The 20,243-nt window shown below is 42.7% G+C and overlaps 1 protein-coding gene across 1 annotated transcript in view; it reads right to left on the bottom strand.

Annotated features, from left to right (window-relative positions):
- Positions 1-20,243, bottom strand: part of SGPL1 (sphingosine-1-phosphate lyase 1) — a 38,327-nt gene that overhangs the window by 16,766 nt on the left and 1,318 nt on the right. The window contains exons 2-6 of the mRNA XM_075610589.1: positions 12,586-12,751; positions 10,067-10,134; positions 8,607-8,754; positions 2,642-2,721; positions 1,835-1,963 (exon numbers count right to left, since the gene is read on the bottom strand). Of these exons, the coding sequence (XP_075466704.1) occupies positions 1,835-1,963; positions 2,642-2,721; positions 8,607-8,754; positions 10,067-10,134; positions 12,586-12,751 (591 nt within the window). The remainder of the gene's footprint in view (positions 1-1,834; positions 1,964-2,641; positions 2,722-8,606; positions 8,755-10,066; positions 10,135-12,585; positions 12,752-20,243) is intronic.

Raw genomic sequence — 20,243 nt, 5'->3', positions numbered from 1 at the left:
GTACACCACTAGTGTGAACCTTAAGAAATAGACTACCATTTTTATTCGTTTTAAATGGGTGAAAAGAAAAACACATAGAAAATAATTTAGTTCAAAGTCACAATCCTAGCAAAATGGAAACTTTCCCGGGGAGGTCCTTTAGAGCTGTACCATCTTTTATTCAGCTCCAGGTACCCCTCCAGTTCCCGAGATACTCATTGATGACGTTACCGGTGTTCCTGCTGTAATTTAAATTGCTTTCCGATAGGAAGCCGCAATGGATGCCGTAGTAGCTTTCGTTTGGCTTGCGAGACTTGCAAGAACTATATTTTGTTTCCACTGGAGTGAGTTTAAAAACAGGTAACTTATTTGGTAAGTATCTCGGCAAGCTTGGGCGTGCAAAGCTGAAAATAGTGTCCTGGTCCATCTCGTACACAAAAAAACAAACAAACACACAAGTAGGGAAAATTGCTGCTATAAATAAAACTTTGTAAGGGTTTGTGTAGGTTATTTGTAGGGGTTTGTGTAGGTTTTTATTTGTAGAACACTGCGTACACTGGCTGTTACATAAATAAAAACATTATCCATGGAAGAATAATGTTACATGCACTTATCTGTAATTGTAGTAAAGTGTGACAAAGCATGCTAAAAGCTTTTCAAAGCAGTGGAAAATCAGTTATTTTAGGGGAAAGGTCTGGCTGAGCAGTTAGGTTAAGTTCAGGGTGAATACTACGTGACGTGCACACGCTCGCCACAATTTCGGTTTGTTTGGTGGGAGTTTTCAAACTGAAAACTACACCCGGCGGCAAAGTACCGGGTTGACGCTGCTACATTTTGCCGCCACAACAGAAATTGATTTTTTGGGGATGCAGTCGCGTCACGCGAGTTGGTTCAGTGAACCAGCTCCGTGACACGTTCGCCACGTCCCCAAACGCCGCGACCCAACTCCTGCAGCTAAGGCACAGATCGCTGGGCTGCAGGAGCGCGCAGTGGAGGCGCGCACGGAAGCTCGCGGCTGTAGTTTCTACCCTGAACTCAGCCTTAGACACACTAGAACAGTAAAATAGGACGTTGGAAGTTTACGCTTAGTTTTAACAGTGACTGTATCTGGACCCAGGCTCATATGTAGCATGTGAGTAAGTCCATGTAGCTTAACTCGTCCCCTTCTTAAAGAACACCAAGTCCTATTTTCTTCAACTTTATTGAGGGGAGTTAACAGAAATATAAAAGTTCTTATAGGTAGATGGTGCTAGCAGATTTCTCTTGTAAGGAGAATAACCTGTAAGAGGAAGGTGTTCTGCTATGGGGAAGTGCTTCTCTGAGGGGAAGGTAAAAAGGATTTCCTTTCTGAGGGAGCAGTGGAAGTGTCTACTCACTTTGGCTGCTTGTTGAAAAGAGGGAGCACACTTTCCTGTCAGACAGGAACACACTAAGGGGCATAACAATATGCAGATAAAGCAGGGGAGAGGACTAAACCAATCTCAAACTGTGAGTATTGGTAGGTTGCCAGGGCAATTGACTAAAGGCTGTGTAAAAGGTAATTACTTGTAACAACTATGTTGCAATATACACAGCTCTGGCTACTTCAGAGCAGAGAAAACATGTAACTTCCCTGGGGAGAGCTGGCACTGTGAGAGCAGAGAAAAATATACAGAAAATATCACAATCCTGTTCCAGGACAGACTGGATTAATTGGACAGTAATGCTTCCACTTTCCTTTGAATAAATCAACAGTCCTACTTCAGAAAACAAGACTTTTATGCTTCTGAAATTCAGATTGAGTTCAACTTAATTTAGGGATCTAGTTCATGGGCTTCAAATAATTACATTTGATTTGTATTTTGCACAAACTTACAGTTCCACAAGTACCTGGACCGCCATTGAAGAGGGTGCATGTCATTCTCACTACTTCCGCTTCCATTTTGCGTACACCTGGGAAAATATCAGGATGCAGAGGATTGGACCATGCAAACTCTCCATAGACCTATAGAGAGAAAAAAAAGGCAATGAAAATATCAACACAAATGATTTGACAAAAACCCTGGAGGACCTTTTCTGCAACCAAGTAGAATTACTTTATTCCTACCCAAGAAATGTGTACCAGTAATAAAACAACACCTTTCAATACCATTGGAAAGTGTAATACTTTGAGCGATTTACACATTTTTACCACCATAAAAGCTAGGATATTTAAGTAAACTAACAGCAGAAAATTGGATCCTTTTGCAGACAGATTTACCTTCTAATGGATACAAATGTAATTATACATTAGAAAATGCATTTGTTTTTAAAAGGTCTAAAATGTTATCTTCAGAATATTTTAACAGCAGCAAACCAATATCCTACCCACGAGGAAAAAAACCCAACAAAAATAGAGTTAGATACAGGTGTGGCAAATTGAACAAACCAAAGCCTGGCAGTAACACACTTATTAGGTTAAAATTAGCATCTGCAGAACACTTCCCACTTTTTCAAGACAGTCTAAGATACAGAGCAGACCTTTATGCATTAACTTTGATTATTTTATGACCTTGCTAATTGTGGAAAAAAACTTCCCATTAAAGAAAGGCATTATCTGAAGAAAACAAAACAGGCTCATGCACAGCACTAGGCCACAGTAAATAGAGGGATGTAATAGTACTACCTAATCGCATATATTTACCTTTACTAATAACTGGGTCAGTTTTTGATCTCCACTGTAAACTGTCCCAGAGACTTTTCCTGTTTCCCACGATACCTCACCTGAAATAGAAAACAACTTCCAGATTCACATTCAGTCACTGGATATGAACAGTGAAGAGAATGAAAACAAGAAAATAACGACTGTACAGAAAAACAAACATTAAACTAAAGCGGAAAAAAAAGTGCAAATTTGTGACATAAAAGCACCAAATTAAAAAAGGTTAATCTACTGCAAGCTAAAAGCATTTATGGTAATTTGTCATTAAAAATAATTAGAAGTGCAAAGAAAGGGGCGTGTGAAGCGCTAATGCCTAATTTCTAACTAACTATTTTACGTGAACATGTACTGTAAGTGTATCCTACACACTAAAAGATTATTACAATATATAAAAAGTAATAGATATCTATATACATATATGGGTGAGGCTGCCTGAAAAAGTAACTGTTCGATGCAGATCAGAACATTGTTGGTATTAAAAATAATTACACTGACATTCTGGCTCAACATTGAAACAGTTTGAAAACACAAATTTACTTTTCCCAACCATAACCATATTACTTAGGGCTTAATTTTTAATTAACAAATGAAATCATCCTTTGGAGGATACTTGTAGAGGAGAAAAAAAATAAATAAACATCTAGTAATGCCACATGCCACATATTAATACTGTACATTATGTTCCTTGCGATTTAATAGGAAAACAAGAAACAGAATTTGATGGCAAATAAGAACCACCTGGCCCACCAAGTTTACTAGTGTCTCTTCCCCCCTCTTCCACCTGTTTGAAAACTGCAAACTCCATTTGAACTTTGGCTTTCTTTTATATTTAGATTAGCCTTATGCCAATCCCAAGCATTTCTGAAGTACCTTACTGTATGAGCCTCTACCAACTCTATTGTGAGGCTATTCATCCACCACCCTCATCTTTCCCAAAGTCTGCCAGCCTCCATCTTCAGTGCATGTTCTAGCATTTCTCTCTCTGAAATATGCGCTCTCCTGTACTTTGATGAAACTATGTATTTGAAAGTTTCTCCCTTCTCTCTTCCAAGATGTACATATTAAGGCTCCTCTGTCTTTCCTGATAAGTTCCATGGTGAAGACACTGGGTGCGCAAACTTTTTCTAGTGCACTCCCCTGCCTGCTCTCCCCCCTTGCTCACGCTCCCCCAACTTACCTTGTCTCCGGCGTTGACATCACGACGTCATGTTGCCATGGCAATGCGGTGTCATGTGACACCACGTCGCCAGAAGCCACCAGATAATGGACCTTGCAAGGGCTTCGTGCACACTCCCCGGCATTTAATTAAAATGTTTAAGTTAGAGCGCTGGGCCTCTGTAAGCGTCACGTCCCCCCCCCCCCCCCCCAATGAAAATATAGCAACCCCCAGGTGTTGAGCATGCACCAATTTAAACAGCGCTTCTTTGCATCATCTCTAATTTATTTGTGTCCTTCTAGAGATGTAGCTATCTACAGAAGAAAATAGACTGGGTGGACGGACCGTACTCTGTCTTCCCAACGAACTTTAATGCGGCATCGCTACCTCTCTCTTTCTGCTGCCAATACATCTCGCTATACAATCTGGCTTTCCCCATTGCTTTATGAGGCTAAGGCCCCGCTGCCTCAGACCACGCACCCGCACTGCAGACAGGCGGCGTGTGGAGAGGCACTTGACCGCTATCTGCGGTCTGCAGGGAGCAGGAGCAGCGGCCGGGGTTCTCCCGGGCTGCAGGAGGAACCCCCACATGCCCTCTGCTGCTCTCCCTGCTACTCCGCCCCCTCCCTCCTGCGGATGGCTGCAGTGGGGGTCGGTCTCTCGGGCTGCAGGAGGGAGCTGCTGCCGGCTGTATGCTGGAAGGTAAGCAGCTCCACCCCACACATGCCCTCCTCTCCGTGCTCATCCCTCCGTCGGTCCGTCTGTCCCTACTCCAACACACACACACACATACTCCCCCCCCCTACCTTTTGGAGATGGGGGAAGCTCTGACAGCTCCAGCCCCCGCCGCTGATAGGCTCACCAGCACGTCACCGCTCGGGATCGCAATTTTCTTGCATCCCCTGGCGGCTGACGCATCACAGCGCGTAGTGAGCCGTGCAGCCAGGGGGGACTGGGACTGGCTCGGGAGGATACCCCTGCTGGTGAGGAATGCGCACGCGCCATGCGCACCGCCTGACCAAACCCCTAAAGCAGACAAATGTCTAGGTCAGCACTCCCAGTGAAGTAGTGCAATACAAGGAATAAAATAATCAGAATATAATCTAATACCAATGTGAAATTATTTAGTATCAACATGTGATTCAATAAAAATCTCCACTCAAACCCTTTAATAAAGAAATATGGATAGCACCAAGGAAAAACCAGCAAATAACACAATAACAGAATCTGAGCCAAATCTCTTGAATCGCAGACCCACTCCAGCCTCCATGAGTGTCGGCATCTCGCACACTGGTGCCTTCTGTCACGTCTGGTAGCAGCCGCCCGAGACCAGGGAACATTTCTCTCGCTCTCCTCTCTCGCCAGACAACGCGTTTTACTGGTGGTCAGCTTCCTCAGTAATTGTGTTTTTACAAGATGCAGTCAAGGCTGTACTTATTGTAAGTGCAAACATCGTATGGTTTTAATGAGGTAAATATACATTTTGTGTACAATCTACACCAATGGCTTTCAACCTTTTTGGTTGAGGAACACTAGAATTGTGAAATTCTGGGGAACTCCAAATGTGTGTGTGTGTCTCAGAAGTACTACACTGGTTACATCTCTGAATATACTCAGTTTACCACAACTTTGTACATCCCTCAACCAATGCCTTATCAAATCAACCACTTTCGAATCCAATCCCAAGCATTGACACTTGTTTATCAGTCTAAAGGGCTCAATCTAGAACAGCTACATCTACTGCTCCATCGTGATCTATTACATTGGGCACCCAGTCCAAAAAGTCAATTATGTTTTTATCTCCCTCGAGTAAATCCGGGCTGCTTGGAATCTTTGAAGTAGCTGGACTTTAGACATAAATAATTTAATGTCAGCAGTTTTTCCAGTACTTTAATGTATCCAGTCTAGCCCCACTGGCTTGTCTTCCCTATTTTTATCTTATTTATGGTCCCATCATTGTTTGACTAATGATGGCCCCATAAATTACTTTGAGGATTGGCAAACAGTCTTCTCAGCAAAGGGCATTAAAAAATTTTTTTTAAAAATAAATAAAAATTCTATGAAAAGGTTAAAAGTAAACAAAAAATATTTTAAAATACTTCTACTTTTTTTTTTTACTTTTTCACATGTAGTGGATTGTGTCAATCAGCTGCATTTAACCTATTAAACAGGCCACTGTATGTTGTTTCCATCCTAGTAGGACTTCCCCTTTAAGTAAAAGCAGAACAGGTTTAAGAGATCGCCGTAAAGTTACATTTCCTGTTGGATAGGCTTACAGTATGAACGTTTGTGAAGCCAAAAAGGTCAGAGCAAATAAAATTCTAATCATTCTGCAATATTTTACCTGGTTAAACACATACTGTTTTTTTGCCGTAGTCACCTCCACAACTTTTTATATTGTCATGGAGAATGGAGAAAGTGAAAGAACCACTACACTGTTCAGGTATTTGCTAAAATGAAAAGCATAATGGAAAGTCAAAATATTTAAATATTCTATGCCAGGGATGTTCAACTCTAGTCCTCAAGCCCCCCCAACAGGTCAGGTTTTCAGGATATCCCTGCTTCAGCACAGGTGGCTCAATCAGTGCCTGCTTCAGCACAAGTGGTTCTGATTGAGCCACTTGTGCTGAAGTTGGGATATCCTGAAAACAAGACCTGTTGGGGGGGCTTGAGGACTGGAGTTAAGCACCCCTGTTCTATGCATCAACGCACAGTTTCTCAACCAGGGAGCTGGGGAACCCTGGTGTGCTGCTACCCTCTGCCAAGGCCCATGGGAAATAATCCTCAAATGGCTGCCCAGCAGACACCCCCCCCCCCCCAATCACCACCACCACCACATGGCCTAAAGATGCAGAGACTGCGATTTGCATCTCCCTTCTCAACCTGGCACAGAGGAGAGAGTAGCCTCTTCATCTCCTGACAGCACATGACACGCCCACTTAGCAGCTGACTTGTTTGAGGTGTGTGGGAAGGTGGGAGGAAAGAGGGAAGTGAGAGCTTTGTGTGTGGAGGGTAAGAGGCTAGTAATTTTAGTGGGGAGGGAGAATGTATGTGGTATAAGTAAGAGATGGGGGGTAAATGTGTTTAGGATTAGACAGGGCGACTACAGTGTGAGAAAGGGGGATAAATGTGGAGCGTATGTGGAATGATTAAGATCTGACGACCAGGGGTGCCCCTGCTCAAAAAAGGTTGAGAGCCACTACTGTGTCTCGCTAATGTGGAGTACAAATCTTCTGGGGTGTAAAAAAAAAAAAAAACAATTTCAAAGTGTACACACCTTTTTAAATCCATCAGAGTAATTCACACTTATTTTAAGACTCTTCTTTATTTAAATTTGTATTACAGAAGATATTATGGAAGTGCTACACTGTATCAAGTTAGAATTATAGCTCTTTAAAAAGCTAATCTTAAAAATACATTCTACAGATCCAAGTACAGCTCAACCCGTTATAGAGCAATCCGCTACAACGCTTATAACGTTTTTTAAAGCAAAATGCCCGCTGCGCAAGGACTTACCCGGCATCTGCAGCGCTCGCCTCTCTCCCTGCATCAGGTTGCGTCCACGTGCGCGGCGCACATCTCCAAGAGATATATATATCATTCAATGCTTTATTGCCAACGGACACACACACCCCTCCCCTCCACTAATAATTTTAGCATACCATGCAGGAATCGAACCCATGACCCTTCATACACTAATAGGGATTCTCTATCACTGCACCATATGATTGGTGTGATGTCATATACTCTATTACGATTCCTGCATGGTATTCTAAAATTAGTGGGGAGGGGGAGGTGTGTGTGTGTCCGTTAGCAATAAAGCATTGAATGTTATAAAGAAAAAATAAATGCTTGGAGATGTGTGCCCCGCACGTGGACGCAGCCTGATGAAGCAGGGAGAGGGGAGAGAGCTGCAGATGCCGGTATGTCGTCTCGTGGCGGCCATTTCACGATCCCGGTTATAACACTGTCTCATTATGTGGACCCTGAGCACCGCGTTAGAATGGGGTTCAGCTGTAGTAACATGACAAGTACACCATTTACCATTCCAATTGGATTAATATAGCCATCACAAAATCTAACATATAATTAACATGGCAAGTAACAGATGGGCATGCATTAAATGTCCCTTTGCACACATTTAAATAGATGCAAATCAATAATTGTAACCCATCCAGGCTGGTCTTTCACATTGTTATCTCTTTCATGTACTGAACAGAGTAAGAAATTACCAAGTATTGGGTTGATGTTCTACTTCATTAAGGTTAAGTGAAACACTCTTAGGCCGAGTCCATAGACGGACAGGCCGTGCTGAGGCGTGCGGACGCTCCGCGCTGAGCCCCTGCATCCTCAATGAGGATGCTTTGAGAGGGGGCTCACGCGAGCGTCCGCAGGCGTGCTGGAGAGTTGGAGGTTTCAGCCGAGCGCCAAGCTGTTTTTCAGTGCGCTGTCGGCTGAAAACCTCCAATCACAGCACAGCAGTGTCGACGTCACGGCGCGTGACGTCGACGTCAGTGCGTCGCGGGCGATTGGCCCAGCGACGTCACTGCCCCGCCTCCAACCACCTCCCCCCAACTCCGATCGCGCCCGCTGGCTCGCCTGTATGGGCATGAAATCACCCAGATTTCAGCAGGCGAGCCTCAGCGTCAGCGCGGCTCGGATCGCCTCACCCCTCTATGGCCCGGGCCTAAAGAGGAGGAGGAAAATAAAGAGAGACAGACCAGACATAAAAATCCAAAGTACTAAAAAGATTAGGATAAACAGAAGATACAAGGAGAACCCTTTGCATACCAATGGACGAGTACCGCTTCAACTTTTCCATGACTTGCTCCTGCTTTAATCCCAGTGGCGGCAGTGCCTTCATGTAGCTCATGCCATCCTTTAGGTTTAGCATTCTTTCAGACATGTCTTCCAAGGCCTTATTTAACTGTGTCTGTATCTAAAAATAAAAATCATAAAGGAGATTAATAAAAGCTGAACACATTTTGAAAGAGGGCAAAAAGGAGCATCAAGCCACGATTCCCCCCACCTGAAAATAATGTTTCCTATACATTAAGTTCCAAAACAAGGCTAAATACTGTTGATACATGTCACAGAGTAGGGTCAAAAAGCTTATTGTAAACATTTCACAAAAACAATGCTACCATTTAGAATAAGGGCAGGAACACCCTCTATAACTTTTGTTGAGAATTTCTTCTTCCTGGGCGCTATTCTAAGTGAAAGATTAAATATTCCCAGATAAATTGATCAATGAGGAATATTTCCATGCCAACACATTTTATTGAAAAATTAACTAAAAAGGGGAACTGTACAGAAAAGTCACAAATTGCTGTGTTTTTAGCAGTCTTCAACTATGGAAGGTATTTGTTGCAAGCTTTGCTACACTATTTTTAACTGCAGTACAGTCAGGAAAAAGCAGCCTTGATATGTTTATCTTATCTTTTATCAGTCCAAACGGACAATGGTCACAATATGAAACGATAACACACACAGGGTAAAAGTTCAAAAACATTTTTTTTTTCCCAATCATATTTGTGGCTCAAAGTTTATACGAGTAATCATTCTAATTTCGAAAAACAATTTACAGTAATAGGTCAACATGAAAAAAGAGAAAAACCTGGCGCCAGGTTTTTCTCTTTTTTCATGTTGTTTTCTGTTTGTACTAGACAGTAGGTACTAGGCAGCCTACCTTTATTCAAAGGATATTTTTTACTGTTTGTATCACTAAGTAGGTGTTTATACTTTAGCGCTATAGTCACAATTCTTTTTTTCGAGTAATAGGTCATTTTTAAAAAAAAAATTGTCCTAGAGATACTTTCTTCATATGTAGAATGACAAACTGATAGGGCCACTCAACATTTAACTTTTTGCCCTAAAAAGGACCCATTAGTAAGACTGCAATTAAATTGTTGTTTTGCAATCACTTTAGAGCACTGACCTCTAGTAAACTCTGAAACATTTACCCAGCTAGAAAATCTTAAAAAAAAAAAAAAAAATCCCGTCTACCAATGTAGTCACTTTGTTTTATGAAATCCAGTGTGATATTGGAAAGATTAATGCACATTTACAATAATGTAGCTTGTCCCAACAAAAACAGAAAGAGTGCTGCATTGTGCAAAGACATTTAAATTGATTACCAAGAAAAGAAGTTGTGTGTGTCCGTCCTTTGCCTTTGGAGTTCAAATGTCTATGAACCTTGGTGTAAAATCAAATATAGGTATACAGAAAAAGGTCCTCTTTTGTTAACTTACCTGTGTACCGATGAATGGCAATTTCCTTAATATCTTAAAAAACTGCTTTTTACATCTGGAGCGCAGACCTGCAAATGAACAGATTATCTATTTCAGAAAAGTTAATACAAATTAAGTTATTCCTAAACAAAACGGCACCTAGCACTGACTTAATAGAGCTAGAGACATATGGTCGTTAACTGTGAAGCTGAACTATTGACATCAGTTTCCACTAAACAACTTTGTAGAACCTGAAACAGACGAGAAAACAGCAACACCAAAAAGGCCACTTTGTCCCAAGTGGCAATCAGATAGGAAACAGAGCAACACGGATTTCTGCAAAAAATATATTTATTGGGCTTAGCAACGACGTTTCGGCAGACAGCTGCCTTTTCTCAAGTTTGGCTGGCCTAATTAGCAATACATTTTATAATAAAATAAAAAATAAAAAGGAGACAAAGTACACAGTAGGCAGGGCTTGGAAAGTTACTTTTGGTCATCAAGAAGAGAGCAAATCAGGACTCCCATGACATGCAATAGACATAGCTCATCTTTAAGCCAATCACATTTCACTATTTATCTACAGTGGTTCACTAGATGACCCAACCTTAATCTGCAACAGCAATAAATGAGAAGGTTCCAGAATGCGCATATTGCTAGTCATATATACACAAGATTTTAGCAGAGCAATACTTACAGAAGTGATCCCAGTCTAAATCTTGGGATTGGAAGACATACATTTTGGATTGGTTAAAAATTGTCCAATGTTCTAACCATGGTTACACTAAAATGTTTTTGCACAAATGTCAATGGTGCTTCAACGCAGCACCATTTACTATGTATTCTATACTTCTGAATATAAATGGCGATTAATCCCTTTTGATAAATTAAAGTTCCAATCACCTAGATTTAACTTAAAACTGCCATAATATATTTTCTTTCTTGATGGGACGGAGTCAATAATTCAGATTTCAGTCGTCAAATAATAGTGATCTGGTTCATATATTAGGCTGGCTATGTCAGTAGTTTTGTGAAATATTTTACCCACCAAATCCTTCCCTAAGCCTATAGCCAGAACAGGGGCAAAATAAAAGTCAAATATATTGAAAAGGAAACCACATTAACTACCAGTAATATCAGTGACCACTTTTTAAACATAAAAAAATAGTTATTTTATGTAATCAGGATGCAAAAATAACAGTAATTTAAAACAATAAAACTATTCTTGTACAGGTGCGATTGCTCTCAAGGAGAACTCCAATGCAGATAAACATTACACTTCTTGTTCTCATAGTTATTCATACTCAATATTTGACTAAATGACAAACATGTAGTTTAGCTGAGCTGCATGCACGCAATCAACACAAAAAAGGTCTATTTCTTATTGGTGAAATATTCTCAGATAGGGAGAAGAAGTGAGAGGAAGGGTGTTACAGTTTCAACAAAGGCTTTAAACAAAAATGTCCCAAAAGGAAAAATGTCAGTCTCACTGTAGAATCTCAAAGTAATAGAAATACTATAGGTTAACTTAAGACCACAAATGGAACAAAACAAACGGTTCCTATTGTTAACACCAAATGAATTATATTCACAAAGTAAACTTTGGAAAAAAAAAATTCTAAGTATTTTGATTAATATAAAATATGAACAATTACTTATTTTGTATGAAAAATACTCTGGATTTGTATTTATGAAATGCAACAGATGTATTGGTTACAGCAGGGGTGCGCAAACTTTTGCTCCGGCACCCCCCGGCACCCCCCCTGCTTTGTGTTCCTCAAGTGCAGCGTCAAATGACGAGCAGGGTCATGTAACGTCACGTGACCCGCAGCATCAATTGACACCGCATTGCTATGGCGCCGCATTACAGTTACATAGTAGAGGAGGTTGAAAAAAGACCATCAAGTTCAACCTATGCTTAATTTAGACAACAGATACTTTTATCCTAGATCTATACTTACTTATTGATCCAAAGGAAGGCAAACACAAAACCCCAGTGTCATATCATCCAATGATATCTCATAAGGGGAAAAATAAATTCCTTCCCGACTCCAAGAATTGGCAATTGGATTAATCCCTGAATCAACATCTTTGTTGAACATGATTTCTCCCCCTCCTGCATCTGCGCGCCTTAAGGCAGTCTGTTCGCTATGTCTGCCACAGTATGGAGGATTGGAGTACCTTACAATGCATCGGACCTCTGAGGCGCCACTAGAGAGGCTTGGAGTTCCTTACAATGCATCGGACCTCAGAAGTGCTATTGAGAGCGTTTGGGTTCTTTACAATGCATCTGATCTCAAAGGTTCTCTTAGAGAGGATTGGAGTTTCGGTAAATTTCACAATATAATTGTGGTTCCTTATTTAAAAAAAAAAAAAAAAAAGTTAAAACATGCTGGTTTAGAGCATGAAGGAGGAGACATTGCAGAGGCCTCAGGCATTTAATTTAAATGCCTTGGGGAAGAGTGCGCCCCCTGAAAAATCTTGTGCCCCCACTTTGCATACCCCTGGTTTATCGCATGAAGGTGAAATGCAATACTTACTGTCAGCCTGGAATATGAATTCATAAACCCACACCAACAGCAGTGTGGCTCCAAAGGTCAACGCGATAAGATGGCACGATTCAATTCCTTTGCATCTCTCATTTACAAAGCTTCGGGCTTCAGACAGATGCTTTAGGGCAATTTCTTTATAGACCCCCAAAGACTCCTGCAAAGATAAAATATTGTGCATCTCAATGAAGGAAATGAATACAAATAAAAAAATAAATATATATTTTTTAAAAATGACCAATGTTACCTCATTGCGTAAAAAAGAAAACCATCCGGTAAAACAATTCTATAACTCACGTTTAGAAAAAACTAAATCTATATCTATAAGACTGAAATAATGTTTGTGTGTGTATATCTTCCCCCTGTGTGATTGGCCCTGTGTTCCCCCTGTGTCATTGGCCACAGACGCAATCCCCAACCACCCTCCCTGCCCCCTCACCCCACCCCTCACATTGCACCTCTTGCCCTCACTTGGACTTGGAACCTCACTTAGCAGGACCATCTCACTTGCAGTTGCAACCTTACTAACTTGGCGAACCCACACTCACACACCTCCCCCCGGCCACACCACAAACAGCCGCCGCTCTTCGGCGCAGGCCTCACCTCTCCCCCACCACAAACCCCCCTTCCCTCTCCCCCACCACAAACCCCCCTTCCCCGGGTCACAACACTAGCAGCCGCTCCTACCGAGCACACTCTCCCCCTGGCTTCCCCGCTTGCAGTCAGTGGTGTGGGTGCGGGAGGCGGCGCCACGCGGGAGACCAACTGGAGTCCCGGCCCTCTCTCGCTCCTGCCCGGCCACCGATCGCTCCATGCTGCACTACGGCCGCAGATGGAGGACGGGGCCGGCCAGACCACACCACGGAGTCCCTCTCCTCCCTGAATCCCTTACATTTCGAGGAGAGGGACATCTGAAACCGCTGCTAGCGAGGACCGGGGGGGTCATGCATGGGGGGGGACAATAATGTGGGGTGCAGGGGGGGGGAGGACGAGAGATGTGGGGTGCAGGGGGGGGGAGGACGAGAGATGTGGGGTGCAGGGGGGGGGGGGGAGGACGAGAGATGTGGGGTGCAGGGGGGGGAGGACGAGAGTGATGTGGGGTGCAGGGGGGGGAGGACGAGAGTGATGTGGGGTGCAGGGGGGGAGAGTGATGTGGGGTGCAGGGGGGGAGAGTGATGTGGGGTGCAGGGGGGGAGAGTGATGTGGGGTGCAGGGGGGGAGAGTGATGTGGGGTGCAGGGGGGGAGAGTGATGTGGGGTGCAGGGGGGGAGAGTGATGTGGGGTGCAGGGGGGGAGAGTGATGTGGGGTGCAGGGGGGGAGAGTGATGTGGGGTGCAGGGGGGGAGAGTGATGTGGGGTGCAGGGGGGGAGAGTGATGTGGGGTGCAGGGGGGGAGAGTGATGTGGGGTGCAGGGGGGGAGAGTGATGTGGGGTGCAGGGGGGGAGTGATGTGGGGTGCAGGGGGGGAGAGTGATGTGGGGTGCAGGGGGGGAGAGTGATGTGGGGTGCAGGGGGGGAGAGTGATGTGGGGTGCAGGGGGGGAGAGTGATGTGGGGTGCAGGGGGGGAGAGTGATGTGGGGTGCAGGGGGGGAGTGATGTGGGGTGCAGGGGGGGAGTGATGTGGGGTGCAGGGGGGGAGAGTGATGTGGGGTGCAGGGGGGGAGAGTGATGTGGGGTGCAGGGGGGGAGAGTGATGTGAGGTGCAGGGGGGAGAGTGATGTGGGGTGCAGGGGGGAGAGTGATGTGGGGTGCAGGGGGGGAGAGTGATGTGGGGTGCAGGGGGGGAGAGTGATGTGGGGTGCAGGGGGGGAGAGTGATGTGGGGTGCAGGGGGGAGAGTGATGTGGGGTGCAGGGGGGGAGTGATGTGGGGTGCAGGGGGGAGAGTGATGTGGGGTGCAGGGGGGAGAGTGATGTGGGATGCAGGTGGGGAGAGTGATGTGGGGTGCAGGGGGGGGAGTGATGTGGGGTGCAGAGGGTGGACAGTAATGTGGGGTGCAGGGATTGGAGACCGCAGCTATGAAGGAGGGGGGAGAACCCATCTGTGAAGGGGGGTAAATCCCGGGCAACGCCGGGTATATCAGCTAGTATAATCTAAAATAGAGTACTAAATTGTACCAGAAATTAATCCTGTTGGATCATTAGCACAATGAACTGGATTAGCGAGGAGACATTAACATTAATAGCAAATTTTAAAAACAAAACAGCCTTGATGAAGTATGTTTCCCTTGGCAGATGGGAAATGTCTTGAAGGTAAAACTGTAGCCATTATAAGCAGTTAAGTGCTGCCTCAATTCTTCTGAGGCTATTAAGAAATTACATAAGTAATTTCCTTTATGGATTTTGTGGAGATACCGGAATATGCATTCTTGCTTTGCTTTAAGTATTGGATTTTGCTGTAGCTTATATGGCAAATAAGATTGGGTATTTAGAGAAACAAACAGTTAATGTGCTGTAGGGTTTCTTCTTCGTATCGCGCAGCTTACTAAAGATGCGGAAGGGAACAAGGTACAACTCCTCCCTACTGCCACAATTTTGCATCCCTTTATGAAGTCCCAAAACCCGGCAGAACACATTGTTAAAGCATCATAAATTGAATTTAACTGTTCATTATTTCAAGGTGATAATGTTGTACTGAAATACTAAATAGCATGGAATGAGAGAAACTTGATATGTATCTACAGTTATTGCACAATGTTGTGGAGTCTTTAGTATGTAATGTGATATTTTTTAACAAGCAAAACCACAGAGATGAAATCCCAATCACTTTTTCATATTCCTTGCATTGACGCAAGCAAATCACACAATGTTAGGTGCGAGTTGCTGCTACTACTTAGTTTTTACTTTGCGCTGGTCTTAAATGTGAGAGGGATAGAAGAGGCAGAGGAGAGTAAAGACACAGATGAGGAAGTTAAAGCAAATTAATTCAGACTTGTCTCTAAAATAAAAAGTGCATATTCACAGCCATGCAACTTGTTTTAAAGGATTCAAAACAGAAACACACCCGTGTTAACTACAGGGGTGGCCAACTCCAGTCGTCAAGGCCCACCAACAGGTCAGGATTTATGGAAATCCCCCTTCAGCACAGGTGGCTCCATCAGTTGCTCAGTCTTCGACAGCCACATGTGCTGAAGCAAGGATAGCCTAAAAACCTGACCTGCTGGTAGCCCTTGAGGACAGGAGTTTGCCACTTGTGGTATAAGAATGACAGTCCTGTTGGTGTATTTAATATCACAGCATTAAGACAACTATGCAGCTTTAGCTCAATGTGTTGATCCAAGGCCTGATATTTTTTTTAAATCATAATTATAGAAGAGCAAACTAAAGTTCAAATCTTAGAAAATGGCAGTGACATCCCCACTTTTACACTACAGTTGGAGCATAGAATAACTCAACTTTGAGACAATATACTTATCTTTGCTTTTATGGGCCTTGCAGAAGCATTGCACAACTGAAACAGACTTATAATTACTCTTTACAAATAACTAATTTCTTATAAAACATTGCAAATAATTAGAGATGGGAGCATTTTTCACCAACAGGTTGATTTCACTCCAAACATTTATTTGCAAATGCAAATATTCGGGGATTAAAATATAAAAAAAAATTTCAACGGAAGCTTTGGCGCGATTGGGCTCCTGATCGGCACTATCACAGTTTAAGGAATAATCCCCTGTATATTGAAGTTTATCGATATATATTCTCACAACCCAGGGGGAGCATGGAGGAGAAAACAGAGAAAACACAAACTAAGTGCAGACAATCAGGTTCAATATTGAAGCATGTGATAAACGTGGCTCTCGTGTGCAGCCTACTCACAAGATAGTAGTAGGATATGGGCAAATACAGGATATGTGGAATCTGTGGAGTCTTCTAAACGCAGACAGGATACACCTCACACTCAGAAGTCAGGTGGATAACGGCATGGAAGAATAGAAAGAAATCTACATGGTGCAAATCAATGGTACAAGGGATAACTTTATGGTAATGCTAGAAATGCGCACTTACAACGTAAAAAAGTAAAATCAACATTTGTCACTTAACAAGTGAATGAGGAGCGATAGGGATTAGGCCGCAGCTCACCGCACCGCCTTCGCTCCGTGACTTCTGTGGCGTGGGCTGTCTGTACTCTCCTCTCCACCGCAGCATTTGTGCCCGCCTCCCCCGAATTCACAGCCTCAATGACGTTGTGGGTCACGTCACATGACCCCACCGCAGCATTTGACATGCATTGCCATGGCGATGCATGACGTCACATGACCCCGCGGCGTCGTTTGATACTTTGTTGCGATGGCGACGCGTCGCCGAAGACCTAGCAGCCAGTAGGTAAGTGAGGCCCGGCATTAAATGCCTGTGGGAAGAGTGCGGGGCCTCTGTAACAGCCCACAGCCCCCCCTGCAAATTCTCCCGCCCCCCAGTTTGTGCCCCGCTGATGTAGATAATCACAACATATCCCAGCATAACATGACAGGTCAAAGTAAGTGTGTGTGTGTACACATACATGCACTACTGTATTATTGAGTTATAATAAGGTTTGTAAGAAATGGGTAATTTGACCCAGAAGAGGGTAACCAACCGCATCTGTGGTGCCCAAAACAGTCAACGTATTAAATTTGGACATTTCCTTTCCCGTAGTATGTGGTAGCTGGGGGGGGAGTGGATTTAATGTTAGTATAAATAGAAAGAATAATATCTGGCCTAATGAAATAGATGTACAGTAAGGGACAAATTCAAGAACATGAGCAGATGTAGAGGTGCCCTGTAATGCAGGCAAAGGCAAATAGCCAGAGGACTAACCGGACTGCAGCTGGTCAAGACTTTAGGAGACCTGCAGACTACCCTAGGTCCTTTGTCCTTAGGCCCAGTGTTTCAATTAAGAAGACAACTTACACCAGACTTTGGTACCATCGCTGCCCCCTCAAAGTTAGTAATCTCATCAGTCGGGACGCGGGGTACTCATATGGTGGGTAAAGTTATTTCTGTTTGCAGAGATTGTTTACTAAAGAATAATGTTTGCTTTGCTGGGATTGTTTTTTGTTTTACCTTTAAAAAAAAAAAAATTGTTAATACCTTTTTTGTAATAAAGTCCGTTTTTTTTTTTTTTTTAATTTCTCACTGTCTTATCCAAGATCTTTATTGCCTCAAGGCCATATAATTGAAAAAGTCTGCATCAACAAAGTAGTATCACTAACCGAGTAGGCTGCATTCAGTATGATGATCAAATAGAAATATTCTCAACAGCTGCTTAGGCCAATGAGACCACGGGACCACTTCTTTGCCGCAAAATGGAATGACATGGACATTGCAAAATAGCCACAATTTTACTCTTGGCTACTTATCAAAGATTTGAAAGACAGTAGAAAGGTCCCAACAGATATTTCCTTTATGCCGTGTTGCACCTTGTAAATGTATTCACACTAGAATTAACGTACACAATGGGACAATGTATGTAAAGCGAAAATGTACTTTAATTGAAGCACTACTTTTTTTTCCCACTTATTGATGCATGTACTGTACTGCAATCATCATATACGTGCATAACTAATGTAAATAACGCATTTGTAACAAGCTCTATAGTCTCCCCGCTTGCGCACAGCTTCGGTACAGGTAGGGAGCCGGTATTGCTGTTCAGGACGTGCCGACAGGCGCATGTGCGAGCTGCCGTTTGCCTATTGGGCGATATGTCCTTACTCGCGAGTGTACTTAAAGTGAGTGTCCTTAAACCGGGGTATGCCTGTAGTGAACTCTCATTGCTTGATGAATAGAGCAGCACAAATCATACCATACTTCAGCACTAGCAGGATTACATAGTTACATAGTTACATAGTAGATGAGGTTGAAAAAAGACGTACGTCCATCAAGTTCAACCTATGCTAAATTTAGACAACAGATACTTTATTCTATATCTATACTTATTGATCCAGAGGAAGGCAAACAAAAAACCCCATTAAGGGGAAAAATTAATTCCTTCCTGACTCCCAAGAATTGGCAATCGGATTAATCCCTGGATCAACATCCTTCCCATGTATACTTATTTGGTATATCCCTGTATACCTTTCCCATTTAAAAAGATGTCCAACCTTTTTTTGAACAAATCTATTGTATCTGCCATCACAGTCTCCATGGGTAATGAATGCCACATTTTAACTGCCCTTACTGTAAAGAACCCTTTCCTTTGTTGCTGGTGAAATTTCCTTTCCTCCAACCTCAAGGGATGGCCCCGAGTTCTTTGTACTGCCCGTGGGATGAATAGTTCTTTTGAAAGCTCCTTGTATTGTCCCTGAATATATTTGTATATAGTTATCATATCCCCTCTTAGACGCCTCTTTTCTAATGTAAATAAATCTAATTTAGCTAGCCTCTCCTCATAAGTTAGAATGTCCATCCCCTTTAATTTGGTGGCTCTTCAATTTGGGTTTTCAGGATATACTCATATGCAATGACCATCTCCACAGATGTTGTGGGTCCCCAGTGAGGTCAAGTTTGCAATTGTAAAATAATAACCCAGATATAGGCATAAAAATATTTCTACATAATATGTCAAGACGCATCTGGAAATTGCAACGAATAAGATTCAAACCTTGGAATTTACATCACAATATTATTTAAATATATATTTTTTAAGTATTAGTAAACAGGAGTATTTTAGAAAGTATTAAACTACTTTTCCCCACAAAATCAGTCTATAACAAATTAGAGCTCGGACAATTAAGTATAAAAGACTATAAAAATGATTCTGTTGCATCACAAATACTACCCCATCCCAGCATCTGTGTAATAACAATTTACGTTTATTTACACAGCATCAGCGTACAAAGCACTGTACATATTTCAGCAACATAATAGATACAGTGACATGCCCAAGGTCACAAGAAGCTGGCAGTATCTCCCATTTGAAAAACAGCCATTACGAACATACCACTTTGCCCATTAGTATAGAATCCTCCTTATGATACATCAGGACTTAATGACAGTCACAGACTATCCATATCTAGTGCACATCTTCTGCTCCAGTGACATTGATCTTGATGTTGTGCACGGCCATGAATGTGTCTAACTTAATCCTAACCCAGTTGCTAGCAGAGGGAACCGCAACACATTGCACAGCAAATAAAAGGTAAAAGTTTTAGTGGCAAAAACAAAAAAACGCTGTTCTACAATATAAAAGGGCAATGTAAAACATATATGCATGAATAATCTCTTCATGCCATAATCTATTTTTCAGTACTTGATGGCGAGATTAGAGGTCACAGTCATGGGGGCTGGAACTAGGAGAGCGAAGGGTCCTGCAACCCCCCAAAAATAGTTCCTGTAAACCTAGTCACAGCAAGTTTGCAACAATCAGGAATGGGTATTTGTTCTGAGACTAGACAAAACCACAGAGCTACTTCTCTTACACCATCAACGTCTGATTGAATCCTCATTTCATTGCATCTGTACTGCTTTGAACACTAGTCATAAGTGCAGAAGTAATTTATCTTTCATGGTCATCTCCTGTGTAGATTGGAAACTAAGCTGTCATGGTCAAAGGATAAAACTGAATAAAACTTATAAAAAGGACCACAACAGGAATAGTAAAATGAATTAGGTTTTGCCAAAAGAATTTCCTTTTAATAAAAGTTGGAACTACAGTAATTTGGGTATTGAGCA

Source organism: Ascaphus truei, chromosome 8 (genome assembly GCF_040206685.1).
Source record: "Ascaphus truei isolate aAscTru1 chromosome 8, aAscTru1.hap1, whole genome shotgun sequence".
Taxonomy (NCBI): domain Eukaryota; kingdom Metazoa; phylum Chordata; class Amphibia; order Anura; family Ascaphidae; genus Ascaphus; species Ascaphus truei.
This window is presented reverse-complemented; position numbering and strand designations above follow the sequence as displayed.